At 43.7% G+C, this 27,421-nt stretch overlaps 1 protein-coding gene across 4 annotated transcripts; it reads left to right on the top strand.

Moving 5' to 3' along the window:
* Positions 1 to 25,743, top strand: ICA1L (islet cell autoantigen 1 like). 4 transcript variants are annotated; one of them, XM_053362307.1, is made up of 13 exons: positions 1 to 306; positions 2,561 to 2,773; positions 3,058 to 3,130; positions 3,786 to 3,909; positions 5,647 to 5,845; positions 6,923 to 7,048; positions 8,335 to 8,433; positions 11,143 to 11,225; positions 14,131 to 14,177; positions 16,666 to 16,734; positions 21,977 to 22,192; positions 22,948 to 23,046; positions 24,428 to 25,743. In XM_053362307.1, exons 2-13 carry the CDS (start codon positions 2,615 to 2,617, stop codon positions 24,544 to 24,546), a joined length of 1,413 nt encoding a protein of 470 aa, XP_053218282.1. In that variant the 5' UTR covers positions 1 to 306; positions 2,561 to 2,614; the 3' UTR covers positions 24,547 to 25,743. The 4 variants fall into 4 exon arrangements, with proteins under 4 accessions (XP_053218282.1, XP_053218255.1, XP_053218273.1 ...); XM_053362280.1 differs by having other exon boundaries at positions 16,666 to 16,733; positions 21,964 to 22,192; XM_053362298.1 differs by having other exon boundaries at positions 11,152 to 11,225; positions 16,666 to 16,733; positions 21,964 to 22,192.
* Positions 25,744 to 27,421: the final 1,678 nt, after the last annotated feature.

The following is a 27,421-nucleotide window of genomic DNA, read 5'->3' on the forward strand; positions in this document are numbered from 1 at the left end:
TCCTTTAGCAGTCCATTTAAAAAGTTGCCTTTTATCATATGCGCCCGTCCACCACGAGCCCCCTGCGTCACCTTGCTGGCCAAGGAGGAAGGGGCAAGTGATCCTTCGCTCCTCAGCCAGGCTCCTCACTTCCCTATATAGAACTCCTAGTTGCCTATAGCAACCAGGAGAGTTCTTAAATACAAAGTTTTACCAGCCTCGCATAGCTGCTTGCATATAGACTTTTAACCTTGTGTTGAAGGATGTAAGTTAGTCTCCTTTCAAGCCCTGAAAGCTGATCAAGGGCAGTCTTCAGGTGACTTAAAGGTAAAGGGACCCCTGACCATTAGGTCCAGTCGTCACCGACTCTGGGGTTGCGGCGCTCATCTCGCTTTACTGGCCGAAGGAGCCGGTGTACAGCTTCTGGGTCATGTGGCCAGCATGGCTAAGCCGCTTCTGGCGAACCAGAGCAGCGCACGGAAACGCCGTTTACCTTCCCGCTGGAGCGGTACCTATTTATCTATTTGCACTTTGACGTGCTTTTGAACTGCTAGGTTGGCAGGAGCAGGGACCGAGCAACGGGAGCTCACCCCGTCGCGGGGATTCGAACCGCTGACCTTCCTGATCGGCAAGTCCTAGGCTCTGTGGTTTAACCCACAGCGCCACCCGCGTCCCACTTGCTGAAGCTTAAAAGGAAATGTCTAGGGCTTGAAGGTATCCATGAATGGCCTTAAGCTGCTTGTGAAAACCATCACTGTGGTGGTAGCAACCATTGGGGACCAGATCCGTCTCCTTTTTGGTAGCCTCTCCCCCACCCCACCCCGCCAATACCACCGCTTCAACAGCCTCTTGGCAAATAGGAAGCGCTGCTGGTCTTCTCCCAATGGCAGAGGGTTAGACTACAGAGGGCGACGAGGTTTACCTCACCTGGGCCGGTTCACTCCAGTGGAGATCCCTTCGTGGGCCAGATTGCGCGCACGTGTGAGCGCCCACGCCCATGATTTCCAGCATCTGCGTCTGCACAGATGCGATTTCCGGTGCCGTGGAAGCGAGTCCCCGTGCTGTGCCAGTTCAGCGCAGCGCGCGGGGACTCGCCAGGCGGGCAGCTCAGATTGGGGGTGGCTCATGGTCCAGTTAAATGACCAGTGTGGTGTAGTGGTTCAGAGCGGTGGACTCGTAATCTGGTGAACCGGGTTCGCTTCCCCACTCCTCCACATGCAGCTGCTGGGTGACCTTGGGCTGGTCACACTTCTCTGAAGTCTCTCAGCCCCACTCACCTCACAGAGTGTTTGTTGTGGGGAGGAAGGGAAAGGAGAATGTTAGCCGCTTTGAGACTCCTTCGGGTAGTGATAAAGCGGGATATCAAATCCAAACTCTTCTTCTTCTTCTTCCCCTGTGGGCCGCTTGTGGCCCATGGGCCTTAAGTTGCCTAGCCCTGACATAGGCTTTCAGTTCTCTACAACTGGGCATGCCTCATTTGAAATGACGGAACATAGGAAAAGGGACTGTTGCTATTTAAACCCCACCGGTCTCCTACCCTTAGTATCGCAAGATTGTCCTGAGAGCACTTGGACTAAAACTGTCAATCAAAAAGGTTTACTTTTCTTGTTTATCACCGCAACAGTTATTAACACTGGGCTTCAGTAAAGCAAATAATTTAATTACAATATCGTAATTTACGATATCGAGCGACAGAATAAATTGGCCACGATAAGGAAATTTTGTCGATGGTATTATTATTTTCCACCTAGTCATTTTGACACTCCGGCACCCTGTTTGCAAAATTTGACAATTCCAAAATACAGACGCGCTTTTGCTTTCTCAAGATTGAATATACTGCCTTCGGCTGTATTTGAGGGTTGATTTCAAAAAAATTATCTAGAAAAAACAGTTGCGTCCCTGTGGAGATGGTAGTATTGAGTCAGTGGCTCATGGGCTTCTGGCTTGCCCTCTTTATAAGGATTTGAGGGGTGAGGTTATTACCCCTCTATTATTCTCCACACCAGGTCGCTCAACCATTGCTACTGTGGCCTTCCTTTTAGCAGATGAAGATGATCAGGTTACAGCAAACACTGCAAGGTTTTTAGCGGGGGCAATTAGAATAAGATCTATTATTTGATTATTGATGTAAACCTCTAAAATGTATTTTGTATAGTTACGTTTTTACCTCTATCTTCAGTACATAGTATTTTATTTTATTGCTATGGCTAGTGGCTGATGCAAATAAAGATTCTTCTGATTCTAAAAAGGACTGTTGCTGTCACTTTTCTGAAAAGAAAAAAAGAGTCTTAAAAATTTATAGGGATCTCAATCTGAAATAGCTCTTCAATAATTTAAATTTCAGGGAATACTGTAGTAAACAATGACATTTAATCTGATATGGAAAACTGATCTAGTTAAACCAAGCATAAATATCAAGTTGCTAAGCATCGCATCCCAATGCAAACTTAGACTGTATCTTGCAAACTGTGTACAGTATTTCCTTTCAACCCGTCCAAGAAAGAAAGTTTACACTTCCTATATTTTAAGCTTGAGAAATGCACTGAAGTGGTACAGCGTATCCCCAATTTTATCTTCTTAGATACTTCTTTATTGAACTTGTGGACATCTATTTACTTTTGGGTTTAGTCACTCCATGGACACCTTCAAGCAAGGTCACCTGGAAGACCAGTCAGTAGTCAGCAGGATGCAGAAAAAATACTGGAAAACGAAACAAGTTTTAATAAAGGTTACAGGAAAGAAAGAAGATGAACATGTGGTAGCATCTGACGCAGAATTAGATGCCAAAATAGAGGTAATTATATGCATACATATATCGGAGAGAGATTCATTTATAAGTACAGTTCTTTAATAATACCATGGGTGGCATACAACTTTTACTCAGAGTAGAACCATACAATTAAATCAGGGCTATTACTTCCAGTAGGTTTACGCTGAGTAAAACTTAGCTGAATTTATCAAATGGTTATAGATTCAGCTTGTATTTGGGAGGTTTGCTAGTTAAATCAACGGTTATTTCAATGTTCACATTTGTTTTTCTGGCCAAATTAATTTGCTGACACACCTTTTATTTTTAAGGTTTTTCACAGCATTCAGGTGACCTGTACAGATCTTCTGAAGACAATTGAAAAATACCAGCAGAGACTTAGTGGTAAAATGGACAAAAATCTACCTGTTTGTTGCTTTATAATAATGCTTTGCTTGATGTCAGATTCCTTAATCCATGTTACAGTGAAATATGATCTATATTCTATACTGAGTGAGATGAATGTTTTCAGGCTTTCAGTTTTTGCCATATATTATTCATAGTACTTTACAACAAGAGGTGTACCATAAGTTAGTTAATAATTCCTGCACTTTCAGGTTGTGAGATTGATATTAAACAGCTGTGAAGATGGTGGCAGGCAGCAGAGTGAATCAGGCCCTTTGAATGTACTTTTGAATGCTTGAAACATCCCCTCATGGAATGGAATGTCAAAGGACCCAGTTCCTTTTCGATGTGACCACAGGGCTGCGCGCCCATCTCTACTTTCAGTAGTTAATTTATTATATCCTTGTTGTCAGAGCAGTGCAGCTATGAAAAACTACAGTAAGCCTATGCCTAAAGCCAAAATCGCATAGTCAAAACACATTGGGTTCAGTGGTGGGTTTAACTCTCATGAGCATGCGTATCATGCAATAGAGAGAACCTCACATAGTTTATGATCTAACAACGTCACTAAGAAGAATGCTTTTCCTTTCCTGACCTTGCTTTTAATTTGTGTGAATATGTGTGAACTGATTTATTATGTATCTCCCTTTTGTAGATCTGTCTGAGCAGGAAAACGAACTAGGGCTTTTTTTAAAGTTGCAAGCAGATCGGGGTGAAGCTCAAATTGACAAGATGACTGATGCCACAGGCCAGGCCCTCTGTTCTTCTTCCCAACAAAGGTTTGTGTGTTGTATAAAAATAATATGTCGACTAAGGGACGCGGGTGGTGCTGTGGTCTAAACCACCGAGCCTCTTGGGCTTGCTGATCAGAAGGTTGACAGTTTGAATCCCTGCGATGGGGTGAGCTCCCGTTGCTCCATCCCAGCTCCTGCCAACCTAGCAGTTCGAAAGCACACCAGTGCAAGTAGATAAATAGGTACTACTGCGGCGGGAAGGTAAATGGCATTTCCATACGCTCTGATTTCCGTCACAGTGTTCCGTTGCGCCAGAAGCCGTTTAGTCATGCTGGCCACCTGACCCGGAAGCTGTCTGTGGACAAACGCTGGCTCCCTCAGCCTGAAAGTGAGATGAGTGTCGCACCCCATAGTCGCCTTTGGCTGGACTTAACTTTCCAGGGGTCCTTTACCTTTACCTTTTACTTAATACGCTGACTGAGTGTCAGATCCTTTTTTGATGTTCCAGAGTGCAAATAACTTGAATTGAGACAAGAGTAAGAACACTTCTTCAAAAACTAATGAATCCACAAGTGTTACCGTATTTTTCGCTCTATAAGACGCACCAGATCACAAGACGCACCTAGTTTTTGGAGGAGGAAAACAAGAAAAAAAATATTCTGAATCTCAGAAGCCAGAACAGCAAGAGGGATCACTGCGCAGTGAAAGCAGCAATCCCTCTTGCTGTTCTGGCTTCTGTGATAGCTGCGCAGCCTGCATTCGCTCCATAAGATGCACACACATTTCCCCTTACTTTTTAGGAGGGAAAAAATGAGTCTTATAGAGCAAAAAAGATGGTGATTTCTCTCTGCTAGCTCTGTTTAGGTGTTCTTCACTCCCATGTTGAACTACATGAGAACAAGGAGCACATTGCACCGAGTAGCCTCATGCCTGATGTGGCACATTCTTCCCTTGATATCTGCAAATATAGCACAAATGTCTGTAGTGAGAGGGCCTTTGCGTGTATCACTGTATGTGTGAAGCCTTCTCTGGAATCTGCAGACAAGATAGAAATTCACTAGGAGAAGGGAGGGTATGATCTTGGCTGTATCTGACTGGGCATGATAGGTAAGGCCAGTTTTTGAAAATGTCTGCATAAGAAGCTTCTGCAAAGTTAAAGTAAGACCATTTTGACTAAAAGTGCCCATGCAGAATTCAAATTGCATTCATATATGCTCAGGTTATTATTTGCAAAAATAGACTATGCTGCAAAATTACGTGACTTGACTCACTATGAAGATATCCACGAAATAGTGTTTAGGATTAATGGATAAAATTCCAATTTTTTATGGTATTTTTGAAGTAAATGTAATGTACATCTCAGTTGGATAATGTTTAAGATATTAATAGTCTGGTGCTCTTTATTGCTATGCAAGCTCAACTTCCCATGAGCCTCCCCTTGAAATCAGGCTGCAATTTAAAAAAACCTCTTTTCAGTATAAAAACACATTTCTTTGTTATAAGGTAAGGGCAGACACAACTATTTACAACATGACTAGTATTATTTTACTTAGAAGTAGGGTTTTAGTATCACTCATGGTTGTTGTACATACATCATTGAATGCAACACCCTCAACTTTATTTGCTTTTTAACAAGGACGTTAAAATAGTAACATGAATTAAGCCTTTCTCCAATACAAATATTGATGATTGGAACTGCTCATTGTCCTCTATATCCTCTGCCATATATCACTGGTGTTTTGATGTGATAACTAATCCAGTTCACTTTCCCCCTCACTTCAGGCTAGCTCTTTGCACGGCTTTGTCTCGCCTCGGACAAGAACTTGCAACCTTTAGTCGGAGGGCCGTGTCAGATACTTTGCTTACAATCAATCGAATGGAGCAGGCGCGCACAGAGTATAGAGGGGCTTTGCTGTGGATGAAGGATGCTTCGCAAGAACTGGACCCAGACACTTGCAAACAAATGGAAACATTCAGAAAAGTAGATATTCCCAAAGCTAAGATGTCCTAGGCCAGCTTTCCCCAGCCTGTTGCCCTTCAGATGTTTTGGACTACAACTCCCATTATCCCTGACCATTGGCCATGCATCCTGATGTCATGTGTGCAACATTGCTGTTAAGTTGTGGGTGAACATATCAGCCGACACAGCGATTCTTCAAACAGCTCTTGTTTATTCACAGGCCAGAACAGAACTGAACTGAAGGGTTCAGTCAGCCTGCTTATATAGAGCTCCAGCACAACGTTACTGTAACAATTTTCTAAAACTATCCAATCACTGAACGCCACTTTCGATCCCTTATTTGCATAACTATCTACAGTATCCCCCTGCTGGCCCAGGGTGAGAACTTCAGTACATAACAATTGCCCCCACCCCCATCATCCTTGCAAGCCGGTGTCCCTGTTAATGGGAATTGTGATCCAAAAGGTTGGAGTAGACTGTTGTAGGCCCTGTTTCTTCCAGGGATTGTATCTGGGGAAGGATTGGTGATGAGTTTCAAGCACTCTCTTCTGTAATCTTTCCACGCTCCATCACACCAAGAAGTGGGAATTCCATATTTATTTGTACGTTAAATCCCCCTGGTTCTGCACTTTTTGAGATTTCAAGAAAGGAGTTAAAGAGAAAGAAACAAAGGCTTACTTGTCTTTAATTAAGAGTAATAACTCCTGGGGTGTGAGTTTGTGTAAATATTGGAGGAATAGGAAGACACATCCTCCTAAATAATCACTGCAGAAGTAATTTATTCTTTTGCTTATGTTTGTTTGAATTGTCCAGTCAGTACTTCATCGTGAGAGGAATATGAAAAGTATACATAGATCAATGTACAACATACAAAGAAGCTAATGGGAGTTGTCAGGCCATAGCACTAATACAAGGTTAACTGTTCCCCCATACAGTATGTGCCAAGCCTGATCTTACAGGCTGCTGTGCTTGTGCAGAAGCTCATATGATTGGGCTGCTAAGTATAAATAATGAATTTTAGAGCATGCACCTAAACGAGTGTTGTGCTTATTTGTTTGCTTTCAAACATCATTTCAGTTTCCTCTTTTATTATTCTAGGTGCAGATGCAGGTAAGAAATACCAAAGCACAGTTTGATAAGCTGAAGATGGATGTTTGTCAGAAAGTGGATCTTCTTGGAGCCAGCCGCTGTAATATGCTGTCACACTGTCTTGCTGTCTACCAGGTATCAGCTCCCGTTTTAGACGGCCTGAGGATTTCTCTGCCATTAATGAATGACCTTTGAAGCTGAACATGTTAAGCTTAATGTAGGCCCTTCCTGTCTTCATAATGATCTAGTAGGCATAGGATGCTTAAGAACAGCTGACTGATGGAAGTATAAACAATATATTAGGGTACTTCCACATGACCTAAGTCCCATCTGTGGATGGGATGTGGGTGGTGCTGTGGTCTAGACCGAGCCTCTTGGGCTTGCCGATCAGAAGGTTGGTGGTTCGAATCCCTGCAACGGGGTGAGCTCCTGTTGCTCTGTCCCAGCTCCTGCCAACCTCGCAGTTCGAAAGCATGGCAGTGCAAGTAGATAAATAGGTACCACTGTGGTAGGAAGGTAAACAGCGTTTCCGTGTGCTCTGGTTTCCGTCACAGTGTTGCACTGCACCAGAAGCGGTTTAGTCATGCTGGCCACATGATCCGGAAAGCTGTCTGTGGACAAACGCTGGCTCCCTCGGCCTGAAAGTGAGATGAGCGCCGCAACCTCATAGTCGCCTTTGACTGGACTTAACTGTCCAGGGGTCCTTTACCTTTACCTTACACATTTAAAAGCAGCATCATGCCACTTAAATCAATCACAGCTTTCCCCAAATAATCCTGGGAGCTGTAGTGATGTTCAGGGTGCTGAGATTGGTTTAACAGTTAATCACGCTTTCAAAGCAAGTCAGAGGATAGCAGCTATATGAGGGGAATAGAAACCTCCTCACCACTCTCCGCAGCTTTAACATAACTACAGTTCCCAGAGTTCTTTGAGGGAAGCCATGAATGTTTAAAGTGGTAGGATAGTGTCCTACATGTACAGTGCAAATGGGGCCCTTGAGTAGTTAAAGGCAAGCTTTCCCTGTTCACCTTAGAATTAGATCAGTTTTTTTAAAGTTCCTGTAGGACACTCATAAAAAAAAGTCTATTTGTTTTTTCCTCCAGAAAAAGACCAACTCCACCCTTGCTCTCTGTGCTATTTCACCTTTTTTCCAAGCTAGCTGCGCAACCATAATTGACTAAAATGTGTCCCTAAATAACAGCTCGGGAGGGCAAGTGTTTCCTGATGATATTTTAAGTGTAGCCTGTCCATTTCAATGCAATCATATAGAAAAATAATGACATCTATTCATTATTTACTGTATATCCTTTGCTATTTCAATGTTGTGCGCAAAATGATTTTTAAAAGATATTATCACACACACACACACACACACACGTACATACGTATACTGTAAATGTATTTTACTTTGCTTTCTTTAGATGAGCTTTTTGCATTTCTGTGAAAAGACTGTTCAAAAGATGAATGAAATTAATGAAGGCTTTGCACATCTCCACTCGTATCATCAGAATGCATGTGAGGTAAAGATATTTTTCACTTAGTTGGTCAATTAAAAAACACACGCCAGGTCTAGCAAGTAGCTAGTTTGGGGTTGTGTTTCCTTGCTTGTATCTGTTTTATAGCAGAACCTCGTTTGTTGAACGTAATCTGTTTCGGTAGACCATTCAGCTTCCGAAATGTTCAACAACATATGCACAAAGGGCTGTCAGCAATTTCCACTGAGAAAATTGAAAAACACTCCACGGAAGCCGTTCGACTTCCAAGGCACGTTCGAAAACGGAAGCAGTTACTTTTCACCGTTTGGCGTCCAAAACATTTGGCTTCCAAGACGCTCGAAAACCGAGGTTCCACCGTATTTCAAAATATACTGTTTAGTATTTAGGTCAGTCAGCACAGCATATTCTGTGCTCGAAGTGTATTTTCAAGTGTATACTTAAAACATCTTAGGCCCAAAATACTCATTTTGGAAAGATAGAAGGGCACTGCCAAGCTGTGTCTTCCTAGCAAAGTGTAGTTGAAAAAACGTGTGATGTGATAGCATCATATTAATATCTCCCTGTCTTATGCTGCTTGTGGGGCAGAAGTGTGAAAAAACTTAAGACATGTAATGACATGTAATTAATTTCCCCATCCACAAGTTATGACTTTTCTTTATCTGAAATACGTGGTTTGAGCCTTAGGTGTAATTCCAAAAAAACTTAGGATACTTATGAAATAGGATTGGGCTTACAATCACCTGGAAGAAAGTAGTGGTTTGTCTTGCATGGGGACATCATGACTGCCATGATATTCTCCTCTATTATTTTAATGTCCTTTTAGTTGTTGCATTAGTTGTTGTTTAGTCGTTTAGTCATGTCCAACTCTTCGTGACCCCATGGACCAGAGCACGCCAGGCACTCCTGTCTTCCACTGCCTCCCGCAGTTTGGTCAAACTCATGCTGGTAGCTTCGAGAACACTGTCCAACCATCTCGTCCTCTGTCATCCCCTTCTCCTTGTGCCCTCCATCTTTCCCAACATCAGGGTCTTTTCCAGGGAGTCTTCTCATGAGGTGGCCAAAGAATAGGAGCCTCAGCTTCAGGATCTGACCTTCCAGTGAGCACTCAGGGCTGATTTCCTTCAGAATGGATAAGTTGGATCTTCTTGCAGTCCATGGGACTCTCAAGAGTCTCCTCCAGCACCATAATTCAAAAGCATCAAATCTTTGGCGATCAGCCTTCATGTTACAGCCTTCTTTTTGTTACATTTAGAAGGGCTATTCCAGTTTGGAGAGAGATATTTGTACTAATTAAGTCCCTGCTGGAACAACAGCACCTCCATGGCAAGAAGTGTCCCAAAAAGCCTTTTAAGATGCATGACTATCTTGAAAGGAAAGGGGGAAATGAAGCCTTAACTGTGACCATAGTAATAATGTGAAAAAGAAACAAGGCTTGGTTATTCTATCAATATGTGGCTCATAGAGTCCACTTGCCTTTTCCATGATTGTTAAGGGTACAGCCCTTTATTTTACAGCTGTGGGGCCTTAGCACCTGGTATACCTTAGCACTCGGTCCAGTATACCTGAAGGAGTGTCTCCACCTCCACCGTTCTGCCCAGACACTGAGGTCCAGCTCCAAGGGCCTTCTGGCGGTTCCCTCGCTGCGAGAAGCAAGTTACAGGGAACCAGGCAGAGGGCCTTCTCAGTAGTGGCGCCTGCCCTGTGGAACGCCCTCCCACCAGATATCAAAGAGAAAAATAGCTACCAAACTTTTAGAAGACATCTGAAGGCAGCCCTGTTTAATAGGTTATTGTATTTTAGTGTTTTGTTGGAAGCCGCCCAGAGTGGCTGGGGAGACCCAGCCAGATGGGCAGGGTATAAATAATAAATTATTATTATTATTATGGTAGAAGCCAGTGGGGTACATAAAAGCCGCTGTCAAGACAGGTGCACAAGGGGTGTGTGAATATGAACAGGGTTGTGTGATAGGGGTAGGCCTGTAAGATGCAGCACCAGCTTAGCAGATGGATGGTTGTGGCATGGTTCCATGTCTTCTCAGGAGGATTCCAATTAGGTCCTGGGACTGGGGTGCTAGCCTGCAGGGGTGCCTGGGGCATCTAGAGATCTGTATCCTTGACTCGTGTGATGGTGGGTGTTGTGGTATTGCGGGCTTGTGTCTTGTGCATATTGAGATGGCATCGCATCGCCCTGCCATACCCTCAGATTAGCCAGTGTGGATTTACTCCTCCATTTGTGGCCAGCATAAGAGCAGTGCCTCTCTCATGTCATGTGACTGGGGGGCAGTGATGCTGTTGTCAAGGACGTTGGAGGCACAGCTCGTTTTTGCTGTGTTTTTACATGCCTCTTCCTCTTTGTCCTGTGCAGAGCACATACTGATACAGTGACGTTTCACTGGTGGCATCGTCCAGCCCCAGTGTAATTGTGATAAGGAAGGGGTCCAATATAAGTCAATAGGTAAATAAATCTAATTACGAAGCATAGTATTTATTCTTTCTCCCTAGAAGATGGGTTACTAGCTTAGCAATGTTCTAATATCAACAGCAAGCTTTCAGCATGCGCAGTACTTGTTTAAAACAAATCACATTAAGGTTTTCTGTTTTTTTACTATGGTGGCCTGACAATTATATGTATAGGAAAGCTAATACTCTTACACAACCAGTCTTAGCCTAATACAAGTCTTGTTGGAGGGGATCAAACTATAGACAATTTTATTTTAAATAACAATTTTATGAGCAATTGCAGAAGCTTGTTAACCAATCTACTGAGGAAGAGAAGGAGAATGCGGAGGAAGAGAGTACCCCTGAAATGCTTGATAAGTAAGTTTTAATGGTTTAACATGTCAGAGAACTAAACAGCCAAAACTGAGCACATGGTCCAGCTTTTTGCATGCCAGGTAAGGCCAGGGAGGGAGCAAGGCTTACTTCATTTGCTGGAGGCCGCATGGTGTTGGGGAGAAAGAGGCAGACCAAGTCAAAGGGGTCAGAGCAACTTGTAATTCTTGACATCATAATTGTTACCATCCTGGTTGCTGAGGGTCTCTGGAGGAGACTGGCATGCCCACTCCCTTCCTCCATTCTCCAGGCTCTTGCAAGTGAATAAAGATTTCCTCAGCTGGTTCTCAGTGTGATTCATCTCATAGAATCATAGAATCATAGAGTTGGAAGAGACCACAAGGGCCATCGAGTCCAACCCCCTGCCAAGCAGGAAACACCATCAGAGCACTCCTGACATATGGTTGTCAAGCCTCTGCTTAAAGACCTCCAAAGAAGGAGATTCCACCACACTCCTTGGCAGCAAATTCCACTGTCAAACAGCTCTTACTGTCAGGAAGTTTTTCCTAATGTTTAGGTGGAATCTTCTTTCCTGCAGTTTGGATCCATTGCTCCGTGTCCGCTTCTCTGGAGCAGCAGAAAACAACCTTTCTCCCTCCTCTATGTGACATCCTTTTATATATTTGAACATGGCTATCATATCACCCCTTAACCTCCTCTTCTCCAGGCTAAACATGCCCAGCTCCCTTAGCCGTTCCTCATAAGGCATCGTTTCCAGGCCTTTGACCATTTTGGTTGCCCTCCTCTGGACACGTTCCAGTTTGTCAGTGTCCTTCTTGAACTGTGGTGCCCAGAACTGGACACAGTACTCCAGGTGAGGTCTGACCAGAGCAGAATACAGTTCTCGAGTGGGGACCTGCCAGTGTCTCTCCTCTGTTCCATTTAGGGTACACTTTAACAACTGAGGACCATTTTGCAGAAGCTAAGCTCCCGTTGCTCGGTCCCTGCTCCTGCCCACCTAGCAGTTCAAAAGCATGTCAAAGTGCAAGTAGATAAACAGGTACCACTCCGGTGGGAAGGTAAACGGCGTTTCCGTGCGCTGCTCTGGTTCGCCAGAAGCGGCTTAGCCCTGCTGGCCACATGACCCGGAAGCTGTACGCCGGCTCCCTCGGCCAATAAAGCGAGATGAGCGCCGCAACCCCAGAGTCGGCCACGACTGGACCTAATGGTCAGGGGTACCTTTACCTTTAAGCAGCTCTGAGCATGGTCAGTGCCTGGATGCGAAAGATGGGCTATAAAGATGCTAAATAAATAAATTGAAATGAACAGAAGAGTCTGCTCATGAGCACCTGGACTGCTTGATGCTCTGTGTAGGACGGGAATTCATGTGCTGCCAGGCCAGTTGGATACACTAGTGCATGGGGGGTGGGGAGGAAGAGAGATCCTCTCTATGTGCTGGATCAAGCAGGTACACACAGCTGCTGTTACTCTCTAAATCAGTGGTCAGCAAGGTTTATCTTGCTTGGGCCAGATTGTGCACGCGCCCGCAAATTTTGGCATGTGCAGATGTGATTTTTGGGGTCTGCGTCTGCGCAGATACGATTTCCAACACTGTGGAAGCAAGTCCCCACGCTGCGCTAAACTGGCAAGCGGGCAACTCGGTTCAGGGGCCGGTCAAAAGACCTCAGCGGGCCATTGCTGGCCCCTGCTCTAAATATTTGATGCACTGTATCTTTTGCATGTACAGTGGTGCCTCGGGTTAAGTACTTAATTCGTTCCAGAGGTCTGTACTTAACCTGAAACTGTTCTTAACCTGAAGCACCACTTTAGCTAATGGGACCTCCTGCTGCTGCCGCGCCGCCGGAGCACGATTTCTGTTCTCATCCTGAAGCAAAGTTCTTAACCTGAAGCACTATTTCTGGGTTAGCGGAGTCTGTAACCTGAAGTGTATGTAACCTAAAGCATATGTAACCCGCAGTACCACTGTACTAGCAAGGGCTGTCAGATGTGATCAACTAGGTGAATCCAGAGAGCATGAATACCTTGTTGTGGCAATGGGAAGCTACCAAGCTACGCCCTCCCCACCCCCCATATCCCATTTAGAGACAAACAACACCCACTGGTTTTACAACCCGGGCTGTGGGTTTTCAGCTTTTAAAATAAATTATATCTAGGACTACAAGGGACGCGGGTGGCGCTGTGGGTTAAAGCCTCAGCGCCTAGGACTTGCCGATCGAAAGGTCGGCGGTTCGAATCCCCGCGGCGGGGTGCGCTCCCGTTGCTCGGTCCCAGCGCCTGCCAACCTAGCAGTTCGAAAGCACCCCCGGGTGCAAGTAGATAAATAGGGACCGCTTACTAGCGGGAAGGTAAACGGCGTTCCGTGTGCTGCGCTGGCTCGCCAGATGCAGCTTGTCACGCTGGCCACGTGACCCGGAAATGTCTTCGGACAGCGCTGGCCCCCAGCCTCTTAAGTGAGATGGGCGCACAACCCTAGAGTCTGGCAAGACTGGCCCGTACGGGCAGGGCTACCTTTACCTTTACCTTTTTATATCTAGGACTAACATAATACTTAAGGGCAGGGCATTTTCCAGCCAGAACTCGCAGGCACCACTGCCATTACAAGAGAACAAGGGTTTCATTTGTGGTGAGTTCCTGCACTTCTTTTTCTAGGGGGGAAAAAGCACTGCTTAAGGGAAATAGAGTAACTATTGTGTGCAGATATTATTCCTTGGATCTTGACCATATGAATTCAGAAATAAAAGTTGGAATCCTAAGAAAACTTACCTGGTGATATGCTCTTTTGAACGCATTGGGATTTACTTTAGAGAAGGTATATGTATATAGGCTTGCACTGTTAAGAGGCATCCCTATTTTTACAAATATTACCGCAAAGAAATGCTTCCAGTGCCATAAACTTGATATGACTGACTTTTATTTATTTTTACTCAAGGCTGATTTTACTGGATGAAGATGCCTCTGAAATTCTGTCAGACTCAGGTAAGATGCCAAATATTTGGTTAGATATCTCTGGAACCAGTAACAAAGGCTTTGTTGTGTTTCAGGGCCCCCAGATGATGATGAATATTAGGGGGGGAGCATTTTGGATTCACCACTCCATTATTCTCCCCCTTGCATGCAAAAGGTTCCAGATTTAATTCCGGGCATCTCCAGGAAGGGCTGAGAAAGAGTCCTGGCTTAAGACTGAGACTCACTGCTTGTCAATGCAGACATTAAGTAAGCTTGATGGACCAATGAGCTAAATCAGAATAAGTCAACCTACTGTAATATTTATTTATTTCCAAATTCACATTTTCTAGAATATTCAAGAGGTGTACAAAAGTAGAGCATAATACAGTGGTACCTCGGGTTAAGTACTTAATTCGTTCTGGAGGTCCGTTCTTAACCTGAAACTGTTCTTAACCTGAAGCACCACTTTAGCTTCCAGAGCACGATTTCTGTTCTCATCCTGAAGCAAAGTTCTTAACCTGAAGCACTATTTTGGGGTTAGTGGAGTCTGTAACCTGCAGTGTATGTAACCTTAAGCATATGTAACCCGAGGTACCACTGTACTACTAATAAAGGAAAAATATGAAGCCAACAATAATAAAAAAGCTTCAGAAATGTTATGTACTGAGTTGAATAGGATCCAAAATGCAGCAGTCTGATTGGTCCTAGAACAATAGGCATCAGAATGCAGCAGTCTGATTGGTCCGCAGGAGCCACCCAATCCAGCTCCAGGTGGAAGTGAATCCACAACCTGATTGGCCTACAGGAGAATCCCGGAATTAGCCAATCACGTGCAGCCCATTGTGTAAATAATGTATATAAAGCAGATATTGTGGGGGAACTTCCATTTCCTCCTCACTACTATGAGCTGAATAAAGAGCATGAAATCCACTCTTGACCGAGTATATTTCAAGAAATAAGCTAGTCTAAGAAGTCAAAAAGAACGAGGCTATCATAGATAAAAGCATGTACTTGAGTCACAGTATGGTTTACTGCAGGATCATGCAGCACCATCACCAAATCTAAGTGATAAGGATGTGCATAGGGGGAGAGGCAGCTTCTCAGATACCCTGGTCCAGGGCTACATTTAGCAGTGGGAGGGAGCCTTTTCTGGCGAGTGGGCCAGATCTTAATGGCCCTCATGGGCAAAAGTTTGCAGGTGAGTGAAATTGCACACCTGTCAGTCACCTGACACCATGGCCCTTTGTAAGCTCCCTGTGCGGCTGCGTAAACCTCCAAAAATCAGAGGTTTGAAGAGGAGAGCAGGGATATTTAACAAAGGGCTTTGAAACAGCCTCACCCTGTTTGAGCCTTTGGTTTTTGGAGGTTCAAAGAGCAGTGCTGGTAGGGAGAAGTGATTTCCATTGAATAGAAACTACTGTCCACTCCTTGAGCAAGGTACACTTACACCACCCGTCAGCTAAAAGAGGTTTAAAGACTGTCTCAAGGCAAATCTAAAAATATGTAGTATAAACACCAACAATTGGGAAACACTGGCCTGCGAGCGCTCCAACTGGAGAACAGCCTTGACCAAAGGTGTCATGGGCTTTGAGGACACTCGAACTCAGGACGCAAGGGAGAAACATTCTAAGAGGAAGGCATGCTTGGCAAACCCTCACCATGATCAACTCCCACCTGGAAACCAATGTCCCCACTGTGGAAGGACGCGTGGATCCAGAATTGGCCTCCACAGTCACGGACTCATTGTTAAAACCGTGTTAATGGAAGACAATCCTACTTGGCACACAAGCCAAAGCTGGCAAAATGCACTCCTATTATATTATTATTAAATTTACATTTATATCCCATCTTTTCCCCAGTCTGGTACTCAAGGTAGTTTACAGATAAAAATACAAAAACATATATGAAATAGAAAACGCTAAAAACGGAAAAGCTTATTGCTACATTGAATACAACCCTATGCTTTTAGGCAAAATAGAATGTTCTTTTTGGCTTACCTAAGGCTGCAATCTTATACCCACTTACCTGGACGTAAGTACTATAAAACTCAATAGATTTACTTCTAGACAGACATGCATTGGATTGCAGTATAAGTTACATGTGATAAAATTGAAAAACGGGATAGGGATAAGGTAGGTATAATATGTAGCATGGCATGTTCTGAGTAATATGTTCTGAGTACAGATTTGTTTCCCAAGGTTGCAAAGACAAAACTAAAGAAAATACAAAATAAGTTTATTAAATACTAAGAGCTATATCCAATTAAGTCATGCTCATTAGACATATTAAAATCAGGGACTTTACTAACTTAGGCCCATTGATTTCAGCGGGTCTACTCCGAATATGACTTAGCTAATTACATCCCACAATATGAAGCTGTTTTTGTGTCCGATTTTATTTATTGCACTATAGTAGTATATTCACTGAGATGATGAAACACCATAAGCAGTATTATAATGGACAGTACTTTTATATTTGATACAAGTATTTCCAATGATATTTTCTTCTGGTATTCCAGGGTCAGATGAAACAAAAGAGAACCTCTGTCAGATGAGCAAATCTGGTGATCCATGCATCCCTGAAAAAGGTAATAATTCTCAATCTGCAAAAAAATTAAGGCTTCATTTGATTCATTTATTTATTTACCAAAATAATATATGCTGCTTGATTGCAATAAAATGTCAGGATGGTTTGTATGAAACATAATAATAATAATAATAATAATAATAATAATAATAATAATAATTTATTATTTGTACCCCGCCCATCTGGCTGGGCTTCCCCAGCCACTCTGGGCGGCTTCCAAAAAAATATTAAAATCCTCTAATAAATTAAACATTAAAAGCTTCCCTAAACAGGGCTGCCTTCAGATGTCTTCTAAAAGTCTGGTAGTTGTTGTTCTCTTTGACATCTGGTGGGAAGGCGTTCCACAGGGAGGGTGCCACTACCAAGAAGGCCCTCTGCCTGGTTCCCTGTAACTTGGCTTCTCGCAGTGAGGGAACCGCCAGACGGCCCTCGGCGCTGGATCTCAGTGTCCGGGCAGAATGATGGGGGTGGAGACGCTCCTTTAGGTATACTGGGCCGAGGCCATTTAGGGCTTTAAAGGTCAGCACTAACACTTTGAATTGTGCTCGGAAACGTACTGGGAGCCAATGTAGGTCTTTTAAGACCGGTGTTATGTGGTCTCGGCGGCCGCTCCCAGTCACTAGTCTAGCTGCCGCGTTCTGGATTAGTTGTAGTTTCCGGGTCACCTTCAAAGGTAGCCCCACGTAGAGCGCATTGCAGTAGTCCAAGCGGGAGATAACCAGAGCATGCACCACTCTGGCAAGACAGTCCGCAGGCAGATAGGGTCTCAGCCTGCGTACCAGATGGAGCTGGTAAACAGCTGCCCTGGACACAGATTTAACCTGTGCCTCCATGGACAGCTGCGAGTCCAAAATGACTCCCAGGCTGCGCACCTGGTCCTTCAGGGGCACAGTTACCCCATTCAGGACCAGGGAATCCTCCACACCTGCCCGCCTCCTGTCCCACAAGAACAGTACTTCTGTCTTGTCAGGATTCAACCTCAATCTGTTAGCCGCCATCCAACCTCCAACCGCCTCCAGGCACTCACACAGGACCTTCACCGCCTTCACTGGTTCTGATTTGAAAGAGAGGTAGAGCTGGGTATCATCCGCATACTGATGAACACCCAGCCCAAACCCCCTGATGATCTCTCCCAGCGGCTGCATATAGATGTTGAAAAGCATGGGGGAGAGGACAGAACCCTGAGGCACCCCACAAGTGAGAGCCCAGGGGTCTGAACACTCATCCCCCACCACCACTTTCTGAACACGGCCCAGGAGAAAGGAGCGGAACCACTGTATGACAGTGCCCCCAGCTCCCAGCCCTTCAAAACGGTCCAGAAGGATGTTATGGTCGATGGTATCAAACGCCGCTGAGAGATCCAGCAGAACTAGGAAACAGCTCTCACCTTTGTCCCTAGCCCGCCGGAGATCATCAACCAGTGCGACCAAGGCAGTTTCAGTCCCATGATGAGGCCTGAATCCCGACTGGAAGGGATCCAAATGGTCCGCTTCTTCCAGGCGTGCCTGGAGTTGTTCAGCAACCACTCGCTCAATCACCTTGCCCAAGAATGGAAGATTTGAGACTGGGCAATAGTTGGCCATCGTGGCCGCATCTAAAGATGGTTTTTTAAGAAGCTATATTAATATAAATAGCTATATAAAATAATAGAAAATAATAGAAAATTAATATATTAACACTTTCCTTTCACAATGGCACTCTCTGTGTACAGAAAATAGCTGTATTGTGATGCATTAAGGACAGTGTGATTGCATTTTTCCTTTGATATTGGGGGCCTGGGCTATACAGCTTGCTTCATATAGTAAATATGATGATGGGTGGGTGTGTATACAAAAAAGCAAAGGGGGAGGACAGAGGTAGACGCCATGTTCTCTAATGCCCGATTGTTTTAACAACAATTTGGTGAATTCATTAATACCTTTTGCGATCTTTTTAGTTGCATTCTCTACAATTCTGCCTCAATTCCTTTTTCTTTTCTTTTTTTTTTTGCGCATTCTTTAAAGGAGTGAATTAGTGGACTATCTTCTCTTCTGTGGTTTTAAGCTTCTCTTTCTTTTTACTATCTCTTAATGAATTAGTGCGGCCTTTTGGTCTCCACTATCAACTCCACATTTATAACATCCACCAACCTCTCTTGTTCCTCTTGACCTGAGGAATCCCATCACACCAGCAGCTGTCTTGCAACTTACCAGCTTGCTTCAGGCTCGCGGAGTTTAAGTTGGAAAAGGGACTAGGAAATACGGGTAATTTCCCTGCGGTTGCTAGACAACCAAGCAGTCATTCCCTGTCGTTTCTCAGTTAACAGGAAGTATTAGTAGATGCCTCTATGGTTGCTGAGTAACCACTTGCAATCGTCTCCATTTCTCCCTCCCCTGTCACTTAAGGTTTAGTGGCCCAGCTGCCCTGAACTTAGCAGAAAAGTACTACAGCTGCTGCTATTACACTAGAATTTATAGCAGCAGTAGGAATGCTGGCTAGAACACTACTGAGCTGTTTTTTGTTTGGCCCAGCCATAGCTACCTTTATTTTATTTTCCCCCAAAAAATTTTATTGGTTTTCACAATATTATAAACAAACAAACAAACAAACACACAAGACAAATAAACATAAATCATAGCCTTATTGAAAATTACACTCATTAACTTCGTTAAGTGACTTCCTTGCTTCCCCTTGCTTGAATTTCATTGCATGTCCTTTTAACGGTTTTCCAAATCCCAATTCTTATGAAATTTAACTTAAACATTGACATCCTTATATCTTCACCTTATGGAATTAAACATATTAATTCATCACTTAACATAAATAAAATCCTAAGTCAATTAAGTATCTGCAAGCTTGCAGCCATAGCTACCTTTAAGCACAATGTTTTACAAAAGTAGTAGAAGCTATCAGCTGTGTTGACGTGGGACAGCATCCTGTTCTGGATGATTGAAAATAAAGCGGTCATGAAAAGGAGAGTACCTGAATAGGGGCAGAGGAGTGATAGATTATACTTGATTAGGGGGAAAACCCACCTCTAATATTCATTTACACTGGACAGCAGCTGGCTCACCAAACATCCTCCCTCTGTCTCACCACACCCAGTCTTCTTTGTCGAGAATTCAGGCACAATCATTATACCTTGCTTAGGTTCTCCTTTTCATAAATGTAGGATTGTCCAGGCATTATCCAACTCATTTCACTTTCCTTGATACCAGTTCGTTTTCGTCTTCCTGAAGCACAGGAGGCAAAGTGGCTTTGCCAAAAGCCGTTCCATAGCGTTTGCTGCATCCTCAGCTGTTGAGGCCACAAGCCAAACAGCACACACAAAGACAGGCTTATGCCCTAAAAGCAGATCTCTTCCAGCTACGGCATCTGCCAGTGACTGAGGCTGGCAAGCACAGCGCTGAACCTGAGAAACTTGTATGCCACCAGCTAGCTCCCTGCAGACTAGACCCAAGTTGCCTACAGGCTGAGGCACGTTTGCAGGCTGTACTTTTCTTCATAGGTGTGCTAAATAGCTTCCATCTTTTAAGCAACTGATCTAGAGGAACGTTGTTTGTAATCTCTTGCTGTTGAAAGCTCTCTCGGGGTTTGAAATAAGGAAGTCACTTTAGTAAAGGTAAAGGGACCCCTGACCATTAGGTCCAGTCGTGTCCCACTCTGGGGTTGCGGCGCTCATCTCGCTTTATTGGCCGAGGGAGCCGGCGTACAGCTTCCGGGTCATGTGGCCAGCATGACTAAGCCGCTTCTGGCAAACCAGAGCAGCGCACGGAAACGCCGTTTACCTTCCCGCCGGAGTGGTACCTATTTATCTACTTGCACTTTGACGTGCTTTTGAACTGCTAGGTTGGCAGGAGCAGGAACCGAGCAACGGGAGCTCACCCCATGGCGGGGATTCGAACCGCCAACCTTCTGATCAGCAAGTCCTATGCTCTGTGGTTTAACCCACAGCGCCACGCGGAGTCACTTTACAACCTATTCAATTAGCCTGTTGGTTTGTTTTCATGACACTAATACAGTGGTACCTCGGGTTACATACGCTTCAGGTTACATACGCTTCAGGTTACAGACTCCACTAACCCAGAAATAGTACCTCGGGTTAAGAACTTTGCTTCAGGATGAGAACAGAAATTCTGCAGCGGCAGCGAGAGGCCCTGTTAGTGCTTCAGTGGTGCTTCAGGTTAAGAACAGTTTCAGGTTAAGAATGGACCTGTGGAACGAATTAAATCTGTATCTAGTTAAGCGAAGCTGATACTATATCAGTAGAATTTTAGAGCCATAATCTCCACACAAAAAGTACCATGCATGTCAACTATTTCCATGTAGTACAGCTTATGTTAAATACGTACACATCTACCAACCGCCATTCCCCTCCCCCCACCTGGTTATTATTTTTACACAATACAGTGGTACCTCGGGTTATATACGCTTCAGGTTACATACGCTTCAGGTTACAGGCTCCGCTTACCCAGAAATAGTACCTCGGGTTAAGAACTTTGCTTCAGGATGAGAACAGAAATTGTGCAGCGGCAGCAGGAGGCCCCATTAGCTAAAGTGGTGCCTCAGGTTAAGAACAGTTTCAGGTTAAGAACAGACCTCTGGAACAAATTAAGTACTTAACCCAAGGTACCACTGTATTTGGGAAATGTGTAGATGATAACCAAGCCATCAAGTATTTCGAATTCTTACGTACCAGGACTTTTCCATCCCTATATCACTCTGCAAGACTACATTAACTACAATGCCTTGGCAATAACAACCTTTGGTTGTGTAAGAAGTAGAAAGAAAGTTCAATTTGTGTCAGCCACCACACTTCTCACTCCAGTCCACATGTAGCAACGGACTCTGTGCCCAGATTCTTTTACAAAACTGACAAAACACTCTGTCAGCTAGTTGTACAAGCAGGTGTGTGTATCTATTTCCCACTTCTTTCTGAAACAGCCAAGTGTCAGGATTTTCATTTTTAAAATGACCTTGTGCAGTCTTTGCTACTGGCTAGGAAGGAAGACTTTACTTATGGGCCAATTTTCTCAGGTTTATGGGGCAAGTTTCTCTAGGATCACATTGTGCAATCACTGGAGAGCTATGCAAATTAGAGATCATTTGTGGTATGTTATTGTATATTGATATACTTGAGAACAAAGAATGACTGTATTGCTAAATAACTTTCTGAGGCATAAGTAGCCCCAAGGGGAAGAAATAGGCTGCTATTTCTTTACCATCATCTTTTTATTTTACATTTATTTCGGAATTTCCAACAGATTCTTTGGAAGAAGATTTTGAGGGAGATTTTTCTTTCCTGGAGAATTTATCAAGCCCCAGTTCTTCAAGCAGAGGAAATATTATACAGGAATGCCAAACTGCAGCTGATAGTCCCTTCATGGCTCTCCCTGTTCAGGAACCTGCAACAGAGGCAAAATTCCTAGCCCATGCATCTGGATTTTTGCCTTCACAGCTCCTCGATTTTGGCCTTCATAGTAAGTATTAGGAAAGGCATTTTTAGTAACATAAATGGAGGAGAAACATGATTTAGCAATGGATTGAATGAGGGGAATGAACAAGACAGCGAAGCTAATGATAAATACTAAGGCCATGTGACTGTCAACAGGCTGGTGATGTCAATGGACAAAGAATGTCAATGAACAGAGAAGGGCTTGGGAGAAAAGATTAAAAGTATGATCTTGGACATATTGAGCATGATAATGCACCCGAACAGAAACACCAGGGAGGCACTTAGATGTGGGATTAGATGGAGAAAGTTATGGGGAAGAGAGGTGGAGATAGATATGTACATATATATATTTAAAAAGTTTACTGACTCAGATTGCCTACTTAATTGACACCTGCATACCACCCAACGTTTTCAGGTAAAAAACCCAGGACATGCATCTTCTGGGATGTGCTCCCAGGAGATTCACATGACCCACCAAACTCCTGTCGAGGTGAGAGTGCAGCACCCAAAATGGCCGCTGCGATCTCATGCGAAATATTTGCCTGTCCCCCCCGCCATGTCACTTGGCAGGCATGCACCTGCTGTTCCTTGATTATTTGCTAGACCCCAAAATCTAAACTTTTGCCATAGTTATTATTGATGGTGTAGAGGTGGGCTTACCTGAACAGCTGTAAGCATTAAGAAATTAATCATTATCTGGGTTTAGTCGTGAGTGGAGAAGCATGTGTTAAATGGTACTGTGTCAAATTAAGACGATCTTCCTGTTTTTCCCTCCCGGAGGTTGGATCGCACAGTCAGATTTTCTAGACCCTTTTTCCAAACCAGAGCCTGAGAAGCAGCAAGGACCTTCACAAACCTCACCAAAGACGCCACAAAAGTGTGAGTGATATATTTCACACAAATCCTTTTGTGGGGTGTGCATGTTCATTTTGTGCAATGTAGAGGGACACGGGTGGCACTGTGGGTTAAACCACAGAGCCTAGGACTTGCCGATCAGAAGGTCAGCGGTTCGAATCCCTGCGACAGGGTGAGCTCCCGTTGCTCGGTCCCTGCTCCTGCCAACCTAGCAGTTCAAAAGCACCTCAAAGTGCAAGTAGATAAATAGGTACCACTATGGCAGGAAGGTAAACGGCGTTTCCGTGCGCTGCTCTGGTTCGCCAGAAGCGGCTCAGTCATGCTGGCCACATGAACCAGAAGCTGTATGCCAGCTCCCTCGGCCAATAAAGCGAGATGAGCGCCACAACCCCAGAGTCTGTCATGACTGGATCTAATGGTCAGGGGTCCCTTTACCCTCACCTTAGCTTCTGAAGAGGAAGGTAATCCTGACCACCATAATGGAATCTGATTCCCCTGGGTGAGAAATCAGCTCTTTAAACAGAAACTGTAAAGGCAAGTTTGAGGGAGAGATGCAAATGCGGATCCCCCCCCCCCCACACACACACTGAGCATGAGGTGAAACCATCGTTGGGACAGGGCAGTTTCCAGTAGAAAAAGAAAGCCGCTCTAACCCCATTCTGGTCTTCCACTTTAAATGGCAGCCACAGTAGCTTCATTATGTAAATAAAATTCCCAACGAAAAGTAACTGAATTATATGTAATGCTTGCAGTACTAAACAGACAACTTGTTTTACTGTCCATTGACCTTGATTGTTAGGAATACAGTGGTACCTCTGGTTACGTACTTAATTCGTTCCGGAGGTCCGTTCTTAACCTGAAACTGTTCTTAACCTGAAGCACCACTTCAGCTAATGGGGCCTCCAGCTGCTGACGCACCGCCGGAGTACGATTTCTGTTCTCATCCTGAAGCAAAGTTCTTAACCTGAAGCACTATTTCTGGGTTAGCAGAGTCTGTAACCTGAAGCGTATGTAACACGAGGTACCACTGTACTTGTCTGTTTATTAAATAGTTTTTAAAATTAACAGCTATTATTTCTAAGTGGCTTAAAAGGATACAGTACAAAAAAGTAAAAATCACCAATCCACTCATTAATTAAGATGAAGGAAGAAAATGTCTGAGCAGTAAAAAATATTTCTTAAAAGCTGTGTCTAGGTCAGGGGTACCCAAACTTTCTTCAAAGAGGGCCGGATTTGATGAAGTGAACATGCATGAGGGCCGAACTTTTTCTACGATGATTTTATTTTAGGATTTGACCCCAATAGATAAACCGCCACAAGGGCTGGGTGAAACCCCCAAAACAAACTTTGGACATGGTTGGTCTAGGTTAGACAATGAAATCAGTTTCTTTTACCTGTATTTCAGCTGTGGAGAAGACTAGTAGCCAAGACATGTCAGCCTGGTTTAGTGCCTTTGCAGACTTGGATCCTCTTTCAAATCCAGATGCTGTTGGACGCTCTGATGATGATCTCCTCACTGCATGATTAAGTGTAACCCAGAACATAAAACTACTTTGCTATGAAACTACCGTGTCCTTCCAAGAGAGACCTTAAGACACGGTTGCAGACATCATTGCAGATAAAGAACATCCATGCTGCCCATGAATATCAGCAGTGTAAAGACCACCTAAGTTTCTTGATTTCATGATCATTTCCAATGCTATAAAACTTTACTAATTACTACTGCAGAAATGTCTTACAACACAATTAATTAGGATTTCACCCATAAATTCAATAAATGAAAGTTATAGGAAGCTGGGCAAACTATATTATCTTTCCCATTACAGATAGATAACTAGTGTTCCTTACGTTAAGTCCTTGGCACATATTTTTGCTTAATCACTTCTTGGACTTTTGCCTTCTTATATTTCATCTGTTCTTGAAGGACAAGCAGTGTAGACGATACAGTTATATGCATATATCATCATAGTTTTCCAAACCTTTTTCAAAATGCCCAGTACATTGTAAAAATCCCTATATTGCACATATAAGCTATTTTTAAAGTACCTGTGAAGCAGAATAGATAAATAAGTCAAGTATCTTGCAGCTACTGAAGATCAGTTATGCTAAGAGGTCCAGCTAGAGCCCCGCAAGCCCTTTATAACTAGAAAAGGTGCATCTGGAGGGTAATTAGGACCAGAAAAGTGAAGTTAAATGCTTCCCGGCCAATGTTTCCTTGTTGCTTTTCTCTCTGAAGAGTTCCAAATTCACGTTGCCCCCATCTAGAAACACCACAGAGAGAAAACTTGCTGGCCACTTCTCTGGTCTCTGTTGTCCCTCCTGAACATGCTTTTAATGTTTAAAAAGGGCTGTCTGCTGATGTACCGCCTATCTTGGAAAAAGAATTTTAAAGCACCAGAACCCTACATTGGTTGCCCGTATTGGCAATTTGTTTTCCACAGTATTGATCAATTATTTGCATCACTTAAGAAAGCAAACCTACCTAGTACTGAGTCTGCTTTCATCTTTCATCTGTTATACAAGTTCATTATTTGGAAACTGATTTCTAAATAATCAGTGAGCAGTATAGCTCCCCTCTCTATATAGTAAAATGTTAACAGATACATAATGCTTCATATTTAAAGATATATTCTATTTAGAGACATGCACCTTTTGAATTTAAATTGGCAGCTCATTCTTCTACTTGTGATTGCTTGCAATTTAATAAAAAATGTTACAGAACCATCTCATATAAATTGTCATGATTTGGTGAGTACTTTTAGAAAGCAGGAAGTGTCCTTTAATTAGAAAAAATATATATTTCGCTAGTTATTCTGGTAATCAATTAGTGTAATAAATATTGTTTGAAAGTAGAAACAACATCAATAGTATTATTCTGCAACAGACTTGTTGATTATTGTTGTCAAATATGGTTACATTTCCATTCAAGTTTCGCATTTAGACCTAGTTTAGTGTCACATCTTATCTATGTAAACTTCCTGGCTGCTTTTGTGGAATTCTGGTCCCATTCTTCTTCATTATATAGTATGATATATTAAAGGATTTTTGGGAAAGTAAGAGACTAATGCAGTTTGCAAAGCTAGATGTGATGATATGAAAAATTATACTTCTATGAATAAAAACTTTTTCCCAGCTACGTTTTAACATCCCTTATATGAGTGAGTAGAAAGACTCCTCCACTTGGAGTGCGCCTGTAAGGAACCGTTTTATATCACTTTTTTTGGGCTTCTGAAGTACAGCACACCCTTTTCTGGGGCTCTTTGCAGTCTTTTGCTTCCTGCGAGATTTAGACCTCGTCCTGAGAATTGCAGCTTGTTAAGGTGCTGAGGGGGGACGCGGGTGGCGCTGTGGGTTAAACCAGAGCCTAGGACTTGCTGATCGAAAGGTCGGCGGTTCGAATCCCCGCGGCGGGGTGAGCTCCTGTCTTTCGGTCCCAGCTCCTGCCCACTTAGCAGTTCGAAAGCACCCCTAAGTGCAAGTAGATAAATAGGGACCGCTTTCTAGCGGGAAGGTAAACGGCGTTTCCGTGCACTGCTCTGGTTCGCCAGAAGCGGCTTAGTCACGCTGGCCACATGACCCGGAAGTGTCTTCGGACAGCGCCGGCTCCCGGCCTCTTGAGCGAGATGAGCGCACAACCCTAGAGTCGGTCACGACTGGCCCTGATGGGCAGGGGTACCTTTACTTTACCTTTAAGGTGCTGAGAGTTGTTCAGAGACTCCCTATTCCCGAGTTCCCTGGGAAGAGTGACTATGAAATGGCTCTGAGAACTGTGACTGTTAGGACTTCATCCTTAGTGATCTAGTTCAGCGCTAATCAAATTGGTGGCCCTACCAGCCCAGGTTGATAAGGGGCTTTGGGGACCAAATATTATACCAGTCCTTGGCACATGGGGTGGTGTGGGGAGCAGGGAGATTGTCAGTCTGCCACATCAAATCAATTCAGAAGAATGCATACACAATAGATATACACATATACAATCCATAGCTCTGGGAGCTTTTAAAGCATGAATGCTGAGTATTGTACTATACGGAGGTTCGAAAAAAGTTTTGCTGTCCGTGTATATGAGGCAAAGAGAGAATGTTCATGGGATTAATTGAACATACATTACATCAATGTCCCTTGCTTTCGCAACTCACATAAGCAGTGCAGATGCTCACCCTAAGCACATGTGAAGTACAATCCTATGCAAATTTACTGAGAAATACCACTGATTTCAGTGCTGCTTACTCCAGGTACATATGCAAAGGATTGCATTGTTATTTGTATATTACTTTCAGTACAATTCACTCTTGCCTGTCGTTTTGCATTTAGGAAGAAGGCAAAATACTAAAACTCAGGGGCTTTTAAGAATAACAAAAACAGTTTCCAATTACAGTGGTACCTTGGGTTACATACGCTT

The sequence above is a fragment of the Podarcis raffonei genome, chromosome 1, assembly GCF_027172205.1.
Source record: "Podarcis raffonei isolate rPodRaf1 chromosome 1, rPodRaf1.pri, whole genome shotgun sequence".
Taxonomy (NCBI): Eukaryota; Metazoa; Chordata; class Lepidosauria; order Squamata; family Lacertidae; genus Podarcis; species Podarcis raffonei.